This window comes from Gorilla gorilla, chromosome 14, assembly GCF_029281585.2.
Source record: "Gorilla gorilla gorilla isolate KB3781 chromosome 14, NHGRI_mGorGor1-v2.1_pri, whole genome shotgun sequence".
In the NCBI taxonomy this organism is placed as follows: domain Eukaryota; kingdom Metazoa; phylum Chordata; class Mammalia; order Primates; family Hominidae; genus Gorilla; species Gorilla gorilla.
In genome coordinates this window covers 112,173,627-112,193,721 of record NC_073238.2, presented here as the reverse complement: position 1 = coordinate 112,193,721, position 20,095 = coordinate 112,173,627, and the positions used below count along the sequence as shown (strand labels likewise).

Sequence of the window (20,095 nt, the reverse complement as noted above, 5' to 3'; positions counted from 1 at the left end):
TTTTTAGCCTCAAAGACATTCTTCCAACTATCAACTATTGATACATTCAAATAATTTATTAAAAACTTTACAAACACTTCAAATAAAATTATGAAGTTCTTCAGAAGATATTCCTAAAATATAGGCATGTTTTCCTTTAAATATCTGGGATTCTATCTACAGTGCCTCTGTTATATTCATGCAAATTATTCTTATAATCTAAAACAATGAAGCTTCTCAACTGGTGGAATGCTGCCAGAGGATTTCAACAGAGTTTGAAGGCAACATAACCAAAAGGCATAGTTTAAATTGGCTTAGGAAATGAATGGGCTCCTTATCAGAGCAGCTGAAGGCTGTATACAATTAACAGCATCTGTCAACATTCACAGGGCCCCATATAGAACAAGCAGGCCCTACAGCCTGGCGGCAACCTTCAGCTTCTGGCACCTTCGGATCCACATGACCTGAAAACAGAAAGATGGCTTCAAGCCATCACTAGAAGGCCTCTGAATCATTTTAGTGATATTGCTAATTAATGTTAATTATTTGAACAATTCTGTTAACCTTAGCATCAGGCTTTAAATTAACCAGCTATCATTCAAAATATAAAATCATTTGTAGAGATAAGTTTATATTTATAATAACTGATTTTACAGTCTCTTACATGTTATTTTTATTTTTAAAGACTATGAAAATTACCTACCTGCCTTTTTATATGATGAACTCTCAAATCAGCTAAAATATTTTTGTATGAAGAGTACTAAATTCATTATATGGCAATTTTTAATTGTTTTTGTATATAATACATTTCTCTTATGAGCATGTACAAAACAAAGCAAATCCAGAGTTTCATTAAATAAATTTATTTGTTAAAATAATTTAACTCCAAATACAACTGTTGAATTTGCATTGAGTTATAACTACAATTCATGTTGTAATTGAAATGTCAAGGTTTAACAACTGACATTGTTACAAAACAATAAACTGTTGTTCAATTTTAAATGGTCAGTTGTATTAGAGCGCAACAATTAACTGTGAACTATATCTCTGGGAAACCTCAAATCAATAATGATAAGTCTGTTTCCAAAACCCACTGCAGTCATTCTTGAAACCCTGATCAAGATTTAATAGATGCACAATGACATGTTAAATAAAAAAAAAAAGACCCCCATAGTCCTTAACGTTTGATTGGCTAAGGGACAATTAAAGCTTACCCAGTGCTAACACAAGACTGCTGATAAGAACAAAAAATTAAAAACACACACAGAAACAAAAAACAGCAACAAACAAAACAAAGCACTTTCATATTCATACACTGACAACATTAATATTCATACTGGAAAACCCTTGAAAACAAATACCAGACAGCCTTAGGCAACATTTCTTTATATAGAAAAGCAAATATCAGTAGTATTACCACAGAAAGGTGATGGCAACTGTAGCAATTTGAGTCAAAAGTTCAGTCCTAATTCTACAAACCAAAGGAGAAAATCATCAAAGCACCTTTCAATAGTTTAAGAAAATATTTTATGTAATACTTTTGATCAGATGCTGGCTTGTTTTGTATAAGTTGAACAAAATGAAAGGCATCAGTTACCATCACTATCACAGTTTAAAAGAACCCAAAAGTTGCAACATCAAAAGAAAAAAAAATTCAAAGATGCTGCCTTTGTATAAAAGTAAAAAAAAGAAAATCTTATCACAAGAGCTAAAGAAAAACTGGGTCTTTGGATCAAACCATAATATTTTTAAGGCATGTTAGAAAAACTTTCACTTATCTAAGTTGCTAGTCTGATCAGGGCATAAAATAAATAGTGACACAAGGTCAACTTTCTTCTGCAGCCACTAAGGTTTCGTATGCCAACAAATGTAATCTTCCTGTTCTTAAGTGTTTTATTACTGTAATATCTCAACAAACACATTCATTTGCCAGCTGAGTTATATATTCACACCAGATGGATACGAATTTCCAGTTTCGGGATGTCCTTGATGCCTTGGTCGCTAAATATGCAGGGCTGCGTGGAAACACTCATCAGGCAGCCAGATCAGTTGTTATTCATGTCTTGACAGTAAAAGCCCACCCTGTCATCTGACACAAATGTTTTTAACTATTAATACAACTCAAAATTTTAGGTCATCTTTTCCACTTTACATTCTGCCATATCTTTCATATTATTTAACCTATTTTCACATCTGCATAGCAAGCCATAATGTCAAACTGGAATCTTTATAGATATTTCTATTTTGCAATCTTACTTGTCAAAAATTGCTTGAATTATAGAATTCTAAAGAATCATTCTGAGAAGTTAGAGGAATCAAAACTCAACCAATTCACTAACAAGTATTTTTATTTCCGTAGAGAAATCATATATCTTGAATCTACAACTTCTCTACATGTTTGAATCAAACCAACTTTTACACAGTGAAATTCGTTTCAATAAAACTGGTTAAATTTTTTTGTCCTATAAACAAGGTGCTTCATAATTGAGGATTATAAAAAATTATACTGAAGAATGTAAATATTCAAAAGTCAAAGATTTTTGACAGCTATGGCCTGGTTTCATTCACGTATCTCTTCAGTTTTTTCATTATGAAAAATACTATCAATCTTTTTTTTTTCATCCTCTAAGCTTAATGCCAGTTATTAAACACTTGGGGGCTACCAATGATTTCATAAAAGTATAAAAGACACTTTAAAATTGAAAAGAAAAAGGTTTTTGATACACTATATTCTGCAGTATAGATTCTTAGTATAGGCAATTCTCTCTGACTTGTGCCAAATTCTTAGGAACAATAAACACACATGCACACACAAACACACACTCTTCTCTCAGTTACACACGTAAGACCAGAGGTTACTTGCACAAGACTGTGAAACCAACAAAATGTGGGGTGGTGTACAGATCGCAGGCTCAGTGATATTGCAGTTCTGAAGGCCAAATTCTTCTCCCAAGGCCCAGCTCAAGATAATCTTTTCAGCATTTACGTATAACTAAGTTAGCTGAAGACCCCTCTATACTTGATTGTAAAACTGATGAATAGGTTTTTCCTGTGCCATTAGTCATGCAAATGATAAATACTTCACGACTATGAAAACCAAAAATGTCAGAGCTTGAGCACCTTTTCAAAACAAAATTTTCACTCCAGCTTTATTTGACGCTTCAGTAATCAGGGCAAAATTGTTCTAAGAAAACCTTTGTATAATTCTCCAGGAAAATTAAAGGTAAAAGGCTTTTGTCCCTTACCTTCCACTCTATAATTTATGTTCACTTTTAAGCCCAAATTATTTCACATGGTTATTCAATTTTTAAAATGCCTGCAATAAAGCTCTGCTACAGCAAATACTTGATTTTGAAAGCAGGTTAGCCACGGGTCACACTACAACCATAGCCCTTAAAGGCGAGAAGGAATTTGTTGCTTTAATGAACTTAAAAATGCCAGATATTCGTACTGTCCTGTGAGGTTTCTGCAAACGGGAACATGTGGATGCAACATGGCTTCATTTTCCTTACATGATGGTACTAGTTTATCTATTAGAATGCTTCTTGTTAGTAAGGCTAGGTAATCTCTTCCCATCACAGTTGCTTCCCTCTTGTTCAGTAAAGTTATAAAGACCACCCCTAACAGAGGGCGGGTTTGGGGTTTTCATTCTGATCAAACCCTTGTGAAAGCCTCCATTTTCTGTGGCAAAGCAGGTGAATTAACAAATTCTAAAGCCAGACTATATTTTTACATAACCTGTTCTGAGTTTTGCTCTATCAAGGATTGAAGCATGAGTTAGTTCCAGGTCACAAATTAGAACAACAGCTACAATTAAGCATCAATTTTGAAAAACAGAAATGTGTTAGCTGAGCAAAGAATCTCCCTGTAATGCTGTTGGCAGGTCAGCTGTTATTATCTTACTTGACGGAATACATTGGTTAGAAGCTCTATCCCATTTCCTGAAATTCAGTACTCTTGTAGGAAAATATTTCTCCTTTACTTATTTTTTTAAAGAAGACAAAATATTTTAATTGTAAGTGGTCAGAGGAATTCTTCTGGTTTCTCCCTTATGGTTATTTTTAATTTATACAATAGTTGCTTCTGTCAACTCAGCGACAATGCCATCATAGCTTTCAAATGAGATCACCCTGTAGATCGATGGACTATGCCTTAAAGTTGCAGATGCATAAAGGAGACTGAGGACAAATGGTGAAAACTGTAGTTACTGAACCCAAATGTTACTCAGAGATATCAACTGACAATCACTGCTCAATTCTGAATAAGGGCTGCAGTTCTCTGTAGATTAACACCACGCATCCTGCAAGTTCTGCAGTGGAGTAGGCGAGTTTTCTATCACCTACGTCATTGGGCAAATCCCATCCAGGACAGCCAATTTGGATGCTATTGTATGTTACATGCAGAACAGCATGGGTCATCTTTGTCAGGCTGAGCAGCATAGTTCATCTGCCTCACAATTTCTGCAAAGAGTTCGTCCACCATTGTTTTACTCTTAGCGGAAGTTTCCATAAAAGGGCAGCCCCACTCTTCAGCAAGGGCTCTGCCTTCGTTGGACGATACTTCTCTCTCACTTTCCAGGTCCACTTTGTTCCCAACCAAGATGACTGGCACTTTCTCATACCTATGAGAGAATAAACAAAACACACATACATTGTAACAGTTAGCACAAAGTTAAACAGGTCACGTGTATTTTCGTTTTTGGGGGCTATTCCAACATAAATGGTATCTTCAGTTGCATGAAAATGATTTGTACCACTTGGCTTGATACTTATCTGAGGGCATTTGAAGCTGCTCTCACAGTGGATCATAAAATGAGTTTTATGAAATGATGTTTTAATTAATCAATTATATATCCTTTAAAATCAATTTACCTTTCCAGATATACTTGGAAAATTATTCTCAGAAACTCAGACTAAATCCTCTTAATTTTTTTTCCATTCTGAGAGAGGGTTGCACAAAATTTCACAGTTGATCACACAGTAAATAGCTACAATGAGTAAATAAACAGCTTATAATTATCAGCATTTTACTATGTTCTATGTGTATAAAATTGATCATGTTCATACAAAAATCAGCTGGGTGTGGTGGCAGGTGCCTGTAGTTCCAGCTACTCGGAGGCTGAGACAGGAGAATCACTTGAACCTGGGAGGCAGAGGTTGCAGTGAGCTGAGATCGTGCCACTGCACTCCAGCCTGAAAAAATGATCATGTTCGTTCTAATAGTTCTCAAACAAGAAAAAAGGTAGTAGAAATCATCCAAATGGAAGCCATCAAATACAACCACACCCCATCCCTTCAGAAAACTTTTATGGATTAGTCAGTTCAAAGAGAAACAATTAGGATTCTTTTAAGACTGACAAGAATTCAGCCTCAATTAGCTTTAATTGGTGTTATTTCTCTTTTTCTTCCTAACTAAAATAGGTATCTCTGAGTAAACATGTTTGGAAAAAGCTAAACTAATAAAAATAGTAAGTGATAAGAAAGAACAAAGAAAAAAGCTCCTAAGTCATTTTGGTGCCTAAGATGATTGTCTCTACAATGGTTACTCCACGTAGCACATTTCACAACAGATGTAAACACTGGTGCTGGACTGCACATTTATTTACTATTCTTCTTTATGTTTGTTCTAAGAAAGATAGCTAATATATTTTCACAAGACATTTTAAAAGGTTTTTGTGATTTTAGTATAAATCTGTGTGTGTGTGTGTGTGTCCTCCCATAAGCAGAATGTATTTCTGATTTAAAGGAGGTAAACAGCAAGATCGCACAAAAGTGATAACAAATGTGACTGGAAACAGCTAATCTGTCAGAAGAGAAAACCACCGCATGGTCAAGCCTTTGAGGCAGGATGCATAGACAATTTTTATCATTCAGGAAACTGGATAATAGGCAGGTGGTTATTGTTTGCTATGATACTTCCACAAATTTCTTCATCCTGTCAAGAGGGTTCTCTCCACTCACCCTAACTTGTAAAGCAAACCAAATTCCCAACAGTCTCACTTTTTTTCTTTGACACTATATCAAACTAAGAATGGTCTCAACAAGAGGGCATACTCCAGGTAGTGTGCCATTTGGCAATGTGAAACATGAAAACAACTTAAAAATGAGTGGAAGTAACAACATCAAAGGCAAACCTAGAATTTGGATATTATCATTTTATAGGAAATGAATTTGGACAACTTCAATTTATATCAAAGGACTTTATATAAATTTACTGTACACTACTGTACCTTACGATTTCGGGCCTTAGATCATGCTGACAGCTCTGAACATAAGACACAAGGGTTTTTAACATCTTCTAGGACTCTTACATACAAACAATTTGTGCATCCCATGGCCTCTAGGAGGGCAAGTGGCAGTGAGAATAAAGCTGCATTACAAAACACCATGTATTTGCTACTTTGCATATAAACTCTCTTGATTGGCTATACAGAGAAGCTTGGCAGGGAGCAGACACTGCCAGCCATGTCAGGACAATGTCAGCTTCCAATTTGTGTTACTTGCAAAATGTAATTACATTTCGTTTTTCTTATGAAAGTATATACATCACAGTGTGCTTTAAAATGCTTTGCTTGGCAGTGCAGTAACTTAAAAACGTTAATAAAATTAAGTAAAACTTATTGGTTGAATTTAAGTTAAAACAAATTTCAGTCTGTCTATGAATAATAAAAAGTGATAAGATCACTTTCTATTAGTTGAGATAAATGATAAATATTTTAAAGAATGTTTAAATACAATATATATAATATACAAATATATAAATATATATATATATATATATTTTTTGAGATGGAGTCTCGCTCTGTCACCCAGGCTGGAGTGCAGTGGCGTGATCTTTGCTCACTGCAAGCTCCGCCTCCCGGGTTCATGCCATTCTCCTGCCTCAGTCTCCTGAGTACCTGGGACTACAGGCACCCACCACCACGCCCGACTGATTTTTTGTATATTTAGTAGAGACAGGGTTTCACCGTGTTAGCTAGGATGGTCTCGATCTCCTGACCTCGTGATCCGCCCGCCTCAGCCTCCCAAAGTGCTGGGATTACAGGCGTGAGCCACCGCACCCAGCCTATATCATGTTTTATATGTGAAATATTTCTTACACTTTTAGTTAAGTTCAGGATCTACTAGAATATGTGGACTTTCAAAACTTGCAAAGAAATCAAATTATTAAGTTGTATTGATACACTATTAAAATCAAGAATTTGAATAAATCTTACCATCAACCTAATTCTCAAAACAGTAAATAAAATATTGCAAACACAGTTCCACATATAACAGCATTTAATAACTGGTAAATGTAGATGAAAATGCAGTCAGTATCAGAGGACCTGTTTATTATATCACTAACTTAATTGTCAGTGGCCTTTTCTAAAATCAAGTTTCTAAAGACACTAGAGAAATCCACATTAATATCCTCAGAAGATTTTTAAACTGAGTACGATGTTGAGAAAAAAAAATTATGTACATTTCAGAATACCAGACGGTGATAAATTTTGTCTCTCTTTCTGTTAAAATTTGGGACAGTAGAAAAGATTCTACACTCAGATTTGGAGGCTCTGCTTCCAGTTCTGCCAATGAGATCATTTCCTTTACATATCTGTATTTCATTTCTTTGATAGTAAAAAGGGAGTAAGAATATCTGTTCCCACTTAACACAGGGTTGCTGTAAAGGGCAAATGAGATAATGCTGAAAAAAATGAAGTACTAGATAAAAGGAGGGTGCTTGCTTCTTTCCCCTCCTAACTCTACTGATGTGGCCTTGAGAAGCCACAAAGGGTGAAGAAGGAGCCGGAGATACTGATCAAAGGAGGTAAAGAACTCCTGAGGGCAAACCGAGTTGAGGGTGAAGCTGGAGGAAGAGACAGGCAAAAAACAGATGGGAGTCAAAAACAACAAAGCAGCCACCAGACACTAACCAGGTGCTTCTCCGGAGTCCCTGTGCTGAACATCATGGTGATGGGGGCCTAGGAAAGCAGAAAAGCAAGCATTCCCGAACAGCGGGCACTCGAGAGAATATACTGGCCCCTGTGGGAAAGGCATTCTAAGAAGGCTCTGGATTGGGGTGACAGAATAGGGTCCCATATGAAGGTAACATTTGGAGAAATCTGGATCCTCCTTAAGAAAGACGGGTGAGACGCTGAAGGGAAAGAAGCCAAGACCCGTGTTGACAGTAGATGACTGCACTGCACGAGGAAGCTGGTGTTGCTATCTGTTTTAGCAATATGGTGGGTTTAAAAAAAAAAAAAGAAACCAAACAGACTAGGACTCCTGTCCCAGAAGGGGCTGCCTCTAGCTAGTACTGTGAATTTAGAAGATTAACCTAATCTTGGTTTCCTGAGTTTCTTGAAGTATAAAATGAGCTGGACTGGATAATTCCTAAGATACTCTGAAGTTAAAAATCACAACAGACATGGTGGGTCACACCCACAATCAACACATATCATTGACTAGGTTAATTGCTGAGTGCTTAGCACTGTTCTAAGAATAACGTCCAACAGGCTGATCTTTAAGAGAGATGAAAGTGTGCATCACGAGTAAAGCCAAAAATGTTGGGGGAAATCTTACGAGATCTCATGGGGCCAAAACATAAGCAGGAGGTTTCACTTCTACAAGTGGAGCCACTACTGCCAGCATGCTCTGACTCAACAGCAGAACTCCAAAATGCACTCATGACCTAGGCAGTTCCATTTCACAGACAACATTGTTCAAACACAAATATTTGGGATGGTTTTAACTACGTGAATACTGAAGGCTATACTGAAAACTGCCTGATGTGGCATAAATAGCTAGTAATGAACAATCGAACAATCAATACATCATGTACTTATCCATCCACTCAACACATATTTATATACTAAGTGCTAGCCACTATTCTAGACACTTACATCAATGGACAAAGCAAATAAAGCTCTGTAATTAGCAGAGGGCGCAGACATCAACAATAAACATAATAAGTCAATTCTGGGTTTACAACAAAAGTGTTAAGTGCAATGGAAAAAAAGAAGATGTGGATCAGGTGGTGGGTGGGGAGCACAGGTGCCACAATTTTAAATAAGATGATCCCAGGCCTTGTTGGGAAAGTGGCTGTGAACAAAGATGGGAAGGGTTTCTGGGAATCTGCTCCCTACTACCGTGCAGGTTCTAGGGGAAGAACATTCTAAGCAGGACATGCCCTAGACAATGCCTGAGCCGGCGAGAGCATGCCTGTCAGTGCAGGGACCAGCTGTGGGATCCATCTCTACAGCCTCCTGCAGGACTCTGGCAGTGGAGGAAATGCTCATTTGAAGCTAGACCTCAGGAATTTGGGTGCCAAAAGTGGCCTCAGAAGACAAATCTGGCACTTATGACAGACTGACTTAGAGGGCTGACTCTGTTATTTAGGAAGATGAGGCGCTTTGTTAGTGGGTGATGACAGTTACTTTCATGTTCTATTTTCATTATCAGTTTTGCAGGTTGCCTTCATTTTCCCCCTTTTCATCATTTCCCCCTTTTCATCATTTCTTCCTTACCCCCTTTTCATCATTTGGACATAAAGCTAAAGATGCAAAATTCTCAAACTGTTCAATGTATGTGTTATTGTTAACCTGATCATGAGTAAGATATCACCTTGCTTACATCTTAAACATCAGCAGATATCTCACCAACTTCAGCCCATCTTCCTTGAAATTCCCTTTAAGGGCATGACCAGCTCAGACGGTGACTGATGCAGGTCTAATAATTTTATTTCTGTGTGTAGTCTGTGGACAAACACTTTTTTATTGACAAGAATTTCCATATTGTTGACTGTATTCATGAACATGATTATAAATGTATAAATAAATAAAACTAGTTCTTTTAAGCAGCTCTGCTTAATGGACTGAATGAAACATCAGAAATACTGGCTGTAGCATCACTTAGCTGTAGAATGTTAATGAGCTTCTCACCGAGACAGCTTTTTAAAATATCAGTAACTCTAAAGAACTTGATGTGTTTATCAAAATACTTTATTTTGCTTTCTCCTTTCTTGTAACTGTCCTGATATGTAGGTATGTATACATATATATATTTTATTCTGGTTGTGTCTGAACTTGGCTGATCATCAACACAACTTGAGAATTGTTTTAAAGATAGTGATTTCTGGGCCCTATTCCAGAGGTAGTTAATCTAAATCTGTGGGATCAGGACCCAAGAGTCTATTAAAATATGTAATATGGCTATATCTATAAGCTCTGAAGATGGATTCTGAAGTTCAGCAGGGTTTAGGAATCACTGGCCTAATCTACTATTTTGTGACCCCAAACAATATTCTATGTGTATAGTTCACGGTTCCATATGTGGCAAGTCCAGACTCAATTCCTTCTTCCCTTCATTTATTCACCAATGATAAACTGTAGACAGATACCACTACTGTCAGTTTCTGTACTTTACTTTTGAGGGTGCTGCACCGTAGCGTATTAAAAGAAGGTCATACTTCATGTGAATTTTAACATGCTGTTATCTTCTTAGTGATAAGCAGGTTGAAATATAATTCTCTTTGAATTTGGAAATGAGAATCAGAAAGGCTTTTCTAAGTCCCCTCATTCATCTTTTCACACAGTTAAAATCATCTACCAAGAGAGTCCCAAGGCAAAACGTCAAAAAAACTGATGCTTCAATTACTTCCATGATAAACTTACCAAATGGCTTTGGAGCTTACGTCTGAACATTTTTAGTGACGTGGAACTCATACCTACAGGCAACCCATTTTGTACTGTCTGTCAGGTCTGTTAAATGTTAGTGTTAAAAAGTCAGAGTTCAAAAGTTTACTTGTATATAAGGGACTGTGATCTGTAATACCCTGCCCCTTCTTCTCATAGATTCTAGTTCTTTTACCCTTTAGAATGTAGAAATCTTTTCTCCAACATGAATATAGGTCCCTCCTACTCTTGCTCAAATTAAATAAGTCATGATTTTAAAAAAATACCTGGCAATACTTAATAGGAAACAAAAAAACATTTTTTTAATTCTTAATCTTGGCTCTGTGAGAATGATCACTATAACTATTTTGATATCTATCCTTCCAAATTATTTTCCTCTATATATCAATATAAGTATACCTATAGCTTTTATAAAAAGAGATTATACCAATTATATTTGGTAGCTTCAATTTCCACTATTACAGAGCTTTCCATTTTAATAAATAATATGTATCATATTAATGGCTAGGTAGTATTCCACTTTATAGAATCTGTAACTGTGCCATAATTTAATTATCTGTCCTCCATTAGCGTATATGAAGATTTATTATATTTAGTAGCCTCAATTTCCAATTAATATTATAGAGCTTTCCATTTTAATAATATGTATCATATTAATGGCTAGGTAGCATTCCATTTTATAGAATCTATAACTGTACCATAATTTAATTATCTGTACTCCATTAATGCATATGAAGGCCCCCACCCCCATTTTTTGGCTAAAATAAGCAGCCAATCTGATGAACTACACCTAGAAGTGTGATTTCTGCCTCAAAGGGTATGCATTTTATATATATATATATCTCACATGTGTTTATACCTATAATCTTTTGCATACCTTTTGAGCCAGAAAAATCATATTCCTAGGTTAGTTCATCAAATTGCCATGTAAACACAGACACACACAAAGTTTCAGTGAACATCTAGAAATTTATACTAAAACCAATAGTGCTTAAGAGTGCTTGTTTCCCTATCCTTGGGATTTACATTTTTAATCTTTTAATAAAGTGTTATGGGAGTTTTGATAAAGTGTTATGGGAGTTTTGAAGAAAGAATTGTTTTTGGTTAGGACTCGAAGGCTTCTACCACAGTTTGCTAGCATGAAACATCAATACTGCTTGTAAGGATGAAAAACATGAGCTAAGTAAACCTGCCCTCTTCCTCCAACCTGACTTGTTTTGAAGCGACTAAATATTTCATCTTAAAAGGGCATTTCTGGTAATTTAGCTTGAATAATTAAAGAAAACCACAGTCCAGCTCTGATGTCCTGTTGGTTTCAGAATGCATACTGAAGATGAACAGAGAGAAATGTGTAAATGTAATGTAAAAAGTAAGGAGAGTAATGATACCCAGAAGATATTCAAAGCTATTAGGAATATCTCAACCAATAAAATAATCTGCTTTCATAGAAACTGAGTGTTGACATTATATCAGAACAGATTTCTAATGCTTTGATTGTGATGGACCAACTGATGATGGAAATGCAACTCACAGCCATTTTAAATGTTTTATTTAAAAACCACTTGAGAACTTCTATTGTGGCCAGGATAGCATAAGCCCATTAAAGTGCCTATCTCCTGCTGATTACAAATAAAAACTCAGGACAAAACACAAAAAACAATTACCAAAGAACTCTGAAAAGTAAAGAGAAAAAAGCAGTTTGGGGAAGAGAACCAACGCCTGAAGAAGAAAGAGACCTACATGCAAGTCAGTTTCCTGGTTTTCCCGTTTTTTTTTTTTCTTGTGGCCTTGAGCTGAGGGTGGGCACTTCCTGGTTCACACAGACAATTAGAACTCTGGGAGACTGTCTTTAACCAGAAGATCAGGGTAAAGGGGGCCCTTTGAGCGTGAGTATGTGTGTGGGCTGAAAACCCTCACTTTTTTCCTTCTGATTTCACAGTTCACCTAGAGTGAGTGATAGCAGAGCTGGGGCAGTAGACAGTGCCAGTAGCTAAAACTTCATTAGAAATCTGTCTTTCTGGCTAGAGAACTGGGAAATGGGCCCTCAGTCCCGAAGAGGGTGGGAGAAATCCCCAGTATACTTCCTTCTCTTTTTCTCTTCCCATTTTACCAGAAGGATGACCCCAATTGCAAGAACTGTGTGGCAGTGCAGAAAGCTAAAACTCTGAAACACCATGTTTCTGGCCAGAAATGGGCTCTTGTGGTCTAAAGAGAACAGGAGGAATCCCAGAGATCCCTCCAGAGAGGAGAATAGTAGAGAAAAAGATTCCCTAATTCTGTGTATGAATGAACATAAGCTAATATGAGCTGTGTATGAGTGGGAAGACTCAAAGCAGTATAACAAAGGTTAAAGAACTGAACTACAATTTAAACCACTACCTACGTCTCAGACTAGCCACTGAGTGGTGTATACACAAGACAGCATAGTAAAGGCTTTGAAAATTGAACTGACATCGGAATCATCTTCCAAACAAGGAGAAAGTTTGCAGTTTGAACCTCAGTGGGTTGGTTATTGGCTAAAAGGAAAAAAGAAATCTACATTCTACAGAGGACTGTAACAGGGCCCCAGAGACTAAGCAACATAATACTAAAAGTGTCCAACACAATCTAAAATAACCAAACATGCAAAGAACCAGAAAAACTAATTCTCAAGGGTAAAAACTATCAATAGATGTCATATGACCTAGATGCTGAAATTATCAGACTTTAAAGAAGCAATTATAACCATGCTCTATGAGGTAAACACTCTAGAAATAAACAGAAAAATAAAATGCTCTCATAAAATACAATAAACCACATGAAAAGTTTAGAACTGAAAATTATAATATCCAAGATAAAACATTCACGGATGAGAAGACTGTACATGACAAAAGATTCAGTAAACTTAACAGATCAACAAAAATGATTTAATTTGAAGAAAAGAGAGAAAAAAGATTGAAAAAATAAATGAGCAGAACTATGTCAAAGCACAGTATAATCAAATCATTTGAAACTACAGACAAAGATAAAATCTTGAAAGCAGCCAAAGAAACAAATGCATTACATATAGGAGAACAAACAAAAGGACTGAAAATTTCTCATCAGAAACCACAGATGCCAGAAGACAGTAGAACAATCTTTACAATACTAAATGAAAAAACAAAAAACCCTGTCAACCCAGAATACTGTATCAGCAAAAATATCCTTCAGAACTAAAGGAAAATAATATTCTCAAGTGAAGGAAATCTAAGAAAATTTATCACTAGCAAATCTGTTGTAAAAGAAATACTAAAGAAAATTCCTCGGGCTGAAGGAAAATAGTACCAAAGCAATCTTGCAATTTTAAAAATGAGGAAAGAAAAATAGTAAATACTATGTAAATATAACATTATTTTTTCCTCAAGTTCTTTACAATATGTATAAACGTACAAAAAATTATAACATAGTCCTTTTTGAGGATTTTGATATAGGTGGATGTAACACATACAAAAACTCTGGAAAGCAGAGACCTACATGGTTGTAAGCTCTTTACATTTTACTCTAAGTGGTACAATACAAACTCTAAGTAGACTGTGAAAGGTTAGGTATTTATAATGTAATACCTACAACAACCATTTAAAAAATATAAAAGACAACAGATAAAATACAAAAAATTATACATAATCAGAAAGAAGGCAGAAGAGGGAGAAGAAAAAAATAAGCAGGTGAAAAAATAGAAAACAAGCAGTAAAATGGTGGGCCTAATTGAAGCATATTAGCAATTACATTAAACGCAGGTTTAAACACATGAATAAAAAGATTTCCAGACTTAATTTTTTTTAAAAAGACCTACATCCATGCTATCAAGAAGAAATCCACTTTAAATATAATAGATAAGTTAAAGATAAAAGGATAGAAAAAGATACATCATGTAAACACTAACCAAATTAGAATTCATCAAAATTAAAATTTTTGCTCTGTGAAGACCTGAGAGGTTAAAAGGACAAACCACAGACTTGGAGAAACTTTTCAAAACATCGATCCGACAAGACTAATATCTAGAACATAGAAAGATCTCTCAAAACTCAATAGTAAAAACAAATTATCCAATTAGAAAATGGGCAAAAGCCATGAATAGACATTTCACTGAAGAGGATGTAGATGGCAAATAAGCACTTGAAAAGATGTGTAACATCATTTGCCATTTATCATAATGGCTAAAATAAAAAATAGTGACAACACTAAAATGCTGGCAAGGACGCAAACTAGATACACATTGCTGATGGAATGTAAAATTAGACAACTACTTTAGAGAAGAGTATGGCAGCATAAAATTAACCATGATAATCATCACGAGTGAAAAATTGCACCCTTGGGCATTTAACCCAGAAAAATAAAGACTTATGATCACATAAAAACCTGTACACAAATGTTTATAGGTAAAAATCAGAAACAACCAAGATGTCCTTCTTCAAGTGAATGGGTAAACAAACGGCAGTAAATCTATATCAGATACACTACTCAGCAATAATAAGGAATGACCTATGGATACACACAACACCTTGGATGAATCTCCAGGGAATTTAGCTGAGTAAAAAGGGCCAATCCGAACAGGTTACATTCTGTATGACTTCACTTACATAACTTTCTTGAAATGGCAAAATTATAGAAAAGGAGAACAGACCAATGGTTGGCAGAGACTAAGGATGGGGAAGGGGAATGGAAGGAAAGAGGGGAGTAAGTGTGACTATAAGGGCAACCTGAGAGATCCTGTGGTGATGGAAATGTTCTGTATCAAGGCCAATATTCTGTTTGTGATATTGTACTACAGTTTTGCAAGATGTTACCTCACTGGGAAAAACTGGGTAAAGAGTACATGGAATTGATTATTTCATAAAACTGCATGTGAATCTGTAATTATAAACACTTAATTTAAAAAGGTAATTACATATGTAATTTATGCTTTATAATCAAAATGATTAAAAGAATATTTAAGTATAAAAAAGGAAATGTTATGTACAATTAAGTTCCCAGACAGTGCAAAAAGGCAAAGAAAAAAAAGACACAAACAAAAACTATAAACATAACTTATAAAGTGTTTTAAAAAGTAAGGATTGTGGATACCAGGTTAATCTACACTTAGAATTCAAACATATTAGAATTAGAAAACAATTAGAAAATCCATTTAAAATGAACCATTTACAGTAGCACCAAAGAACAGCAAATACTGAAAATAATCTAGTTAAAGATGTAAAAGACCTTCACAACAAGAATTACAAACCAATGCTTACAGAAATGTAAAAATATCGAAATAAAATGAAAGATATATGACATTTACTTACTGGAAGATGCAATATTATTAACACATAATTTCTCTACTAATTGACTTATGGATTCTATGCAATCCCAATCAAAATGCCAGAAGGTTCGGTTGGTTGTGTGTGTGTGTGTGTGTGTGTGTGTGTGTGTGTGTGTGTGTGTTGGATTCTTGAAAATGCAAAGGATTCTACAGAAATGCAAAATACCTAGAAGAGCCAAAGCAAATCTGAAAAACAAAGCTGGAGGATTAGACACCAGATATCAACACTTACTATAAAGTTACAAAAATTAAGATTGTGGTTTAGGCATAAGAAGGGAGAAATGCAAAAGAGAAAATAGCCTAGAAACAGACTCACACAGATATATTTGCCGGATTTATGACAAAGGTACGGCTACAATTTACTGGGGAGATGGTCCTTTATATAAATGATGTTGGGTCAACTGAATAGCCATATGCAAAACAAAACAAACAAATCCCCTGACCCCCTATCTCACACCACCCGTACAAATTAGAGATGGATCGCAGAAACTAAAGTTAGGTTATAATACTTCTAGAAGTAAATATGCAGAATGGATCCTCAGAACCTTGAGGTAGAAAAAGATACATTAAACAGGACACGAAAGGGAACTAACCATAAAAAGAATTTAAAATTTAACTTCATTAAAATTAAGAATTTATGCTCACTCAAACTATTAAGTGAGTGAAAAGGTAAGCCAAAGACTGGGGAAAGGTATGTGCAATACATACATCTAATAAAGAACTTGTGTCCAGAATGTATAAAGAATTTCTACAAATTATAAAAAAAGATAATCCAATTTTTAAAATGGACAAAAGACCTGAATGGGTATTTCTCCAAAGAAAATACCCAAATGGTCATAAAGCATATGAAAAGGTACTCCACATCATTATACACCAAGAAAACAAAGACAAAAATCACACTGAGATTCCTAGAATCCTATTGGATTGATTAAAATTAAAAAGACTGACTTGATCAAATGTTGGTTAGGATGTGGAATAATTGTTACTCTTGCTGTTTACAACTACTTTGAAAAATCACTTGGCAGTATACATTAGTACTGAACACATGTACTTATGATCCAATAATGCTACACCAAGAGAAAGTATACACATATTCATTCACCAAAAGATATGTACTAGAATGTTCTTAGTAGCATCATTCATAACCCCCACCTAGAAACTATCCAGATGCCCCATTGACAGAACAATTAATGAAATCCTGGTATATTCATGCAAGGGGCATCCTGCACCTCCATTAAAAAGAATTAACTACTGGTCCATGCAACAACACGGATGAATCCCATAGAGGCTGCTGAATGATGGAAGCCAGAAGTTCATTACTAGGCATGACTCATTTATGGTGGTCTCTGAGTATGGAAGTGGCTGAAATGGAACATGAGGCAGCCTGCTTTGTTGCCTGAAATGTCTGTCCATCTTCATTTGGGATTTGGTTACATGGTGTACACATCCCAGCTGTAAACCTACAATTTGTGCACTTTACTGCATAAAATTTCTACCTCAATAAAAAAAAAAACAAAAAAAATCAGTAAGATAATAAACAATTTCTTCATTAAAACAGGAAAAGTAATATAACCTTCAAGACAAATTGCATGCACATGCCTGTTGGCTGTGTTTACATCACGGAAGGCACATGATTAAGCTGATCACAGTCAGTTTCTTACTCAGCAGAATATCACTAACCAATTTTAAACTTCTGTACGATGCAATACTGTTTAATTTATATCCAAAACTGGCTAAAGACTGAAAGCATAATGAATATTAACACTGAAGTACAACATGTTATTGGAAATAAAAACAATAATTCTAAACATTTCCTTCACTATTAGATCTATATATTGCATCCAACTGACCACAGTGCTCTTCAGGCATATCAAGATGTCACAGTACCTCAAAAATCCATGTTAAGAAAAAGGAATATAATAAAACTACATTTAATCTGTTTTTTTTATTAGAAATGGAGATTTTCCATTGTAAAGTGCCAGTAACGTGTTATTCGTGAGGAAGTGTTTGCAAATAGAAGCCCCAAACCTTATCATTTAGAAACCAAATGTAAAAAACCTATCTGAATAAACTAATTGATTCTTTTTTTTTTTTTAAGCGTAATATCTAAGTCATTCAAAATAAGGTGGACGAAAGTAGTCGTTGATCTGTATTTGATACTTGAATGTGTAGCTAGAGTGTACATTTTAATAAAAAATGTCATTTAAAAATCTGTCAAAGCATGCTTTTTTACATAATTTAAATAGTAAGGAAAACTGAAGCTCGGGCACATATATGGAGAACACACAGCTTTCATCTCTCGAAGGGGAAGAGGTATTCGGACATACAACATCCATTTTATCTTTGTGAGAACTGAAATCTGAAACTGTGCATTAAAAAACAGGCCTGACTATTGTACTTGAAAAGATTAAATTGAGTCAGTTACTCAGGAATAGGCAAGTTATTTGAAACTGCTACCTAAATTTACATCTGGATTAAATTATAGTATATATCTTTTCAACACCTCTTCATTTTCAGCATCTTTGGCAAAATGTTTTGAATGAAAATTCAGTACACAAAGTTCAATTACAACTACTTTTTTAAAGCTACCTCTGAATGAAGAAGATTTAAATAAAGATGCTTCAAAGCTATGAAAAGCTAAGATTTTTAGGAACTTTTAAATTATGAACAGAAGAGTATTTATCCTGCAAGATTTTTCTATTGTTGTAGTAAGATCTTAGAATATTTACCATTTCTAAATCACTCAGTACACATAACACTAAATAAAACTTAAAAAAAAAAAAAACCTAAACACTGAATCTCTGTAATACAGCTTTCTAGAAAACTCAGGTTATGAGGCCAACAGAATTAGCATTTCTTCTGCCCAGCAATAAACAACTCAGAAGAGGAAGAGGAGTACCTTCATTATTCATGGCTTGTTGTAACTGGTTGGTTCAACTGGCATGAGATTTATTGGCGATGTCTATTAAAAAGGTCTTTTCACTTGAACCAGGAGAAGTAACAGATGACATGGAAAAAAACAAATAAAACAAATGCACAATGAAGAAAGGAGCTGAAAACTATCATTGTTGGCAGAGGTTATGGCCCTCAACAGCAGCCAATGGAGAATGAAGAGTTACATTTTGACAGGGTTCAAGCCAACACTGAAATGAAAAAAGTCAGAAAGATAGTTTTAAGAATTCACTGTGGGGCAAGGGAGAGTGGATGGTAAGCAACAGAGTGTCCAATAGTCTCTAAGCATGATCAGGTGTAATGAGAGGCTGCAACAACAGGTCTAGTCCAGTAGTGATTACAGGGATGGACAGAACAGGAATTACTGGATGTGAGGAAATCTGTCCCATCATTTTCACTCCCACTACAAAAACGCTTTCATTTCCAAAGTAACTCATACCTAAGACACTGCAACAGTCTCCTAACTGGTCTTGCCTCCAGTTTCTCACTCTTCTACTCTATCCTATGCTACTTCCATAATAATTACCTTAAAACATTGCTTTTTCAGTGATTCCCCCAACCAACTATCCCATAAAAATATGTAGCAGATCTACAATGACTAGCTAAAAGCCTATCTGTAAGCAGACAAGGAGGTTTCCAGGGTTTATAGGAATTTCATCAACTTGGGCAATCAGCCTGTTTTACAGCCTCCTGCCCTACAGCCTGTGTGGAATGCGGTCACTTTTTGGCTTAAACTAGCTCCTGACAGACCCCTGCAACTTACTATGCTAAAGTCTCCACCGTGGGAGAGGCAACAGCTTCATTACCATAACATGCGACCTATGTGCTGGCATGATGGCTCACTGCATCTGTGCACCTGGGATCCCTCCTCCATATTCAAGGCTGCACCCTTCTCTCCTCTCCATTGCCCCATAAAGCCCTCCTGTTGCTTTTCCTTAGGGAGGCAGTGCCTTGAAGAATCCTTACAGTGTCCTACTTCCTAGCACCAAGTAATAAAACTCCTATTGATCAAAACCCACATTCTCATGGGGAGTTCTTTGTTACTCATCAAGTGAGCGAACCTGAGTTTTTTTCTGGGTAAATTATTTCTAGATTAACAGTCCAGGCCAACCACAATTTGGTCACTGGGGAAAATTAAGATGAAGTGTACCACAAGAGAGAGAGAGCTGGAT

General features: G+C 35.7%; 1 protein-coding gene across 1 annotated transcript in view; it reads right to left on the bottom strand.

Moving 5' to 3' along the window:
- Positions 1-826: 826 nt before the first annotated feature.
- RAP2A (RAP2A, member of RAS oncogene family) overlaps positions 827-20,095 on the bottom strand; it is a 33,450-nt gene continuing 14,181 nt past the window's right edge. Inside the window, exon 2 of the mRNA XM_004054669.5 lies at positions 827-4,600. Within this exon, the coding sequence (XP_004054717.2) occupies positions 4,363-4,600 (238 nt within the window). The 3' untranslated portion in view covers positions 827-4,362. The remainder of the gene's footprint in view (positions 4,601-20,095) is intronic.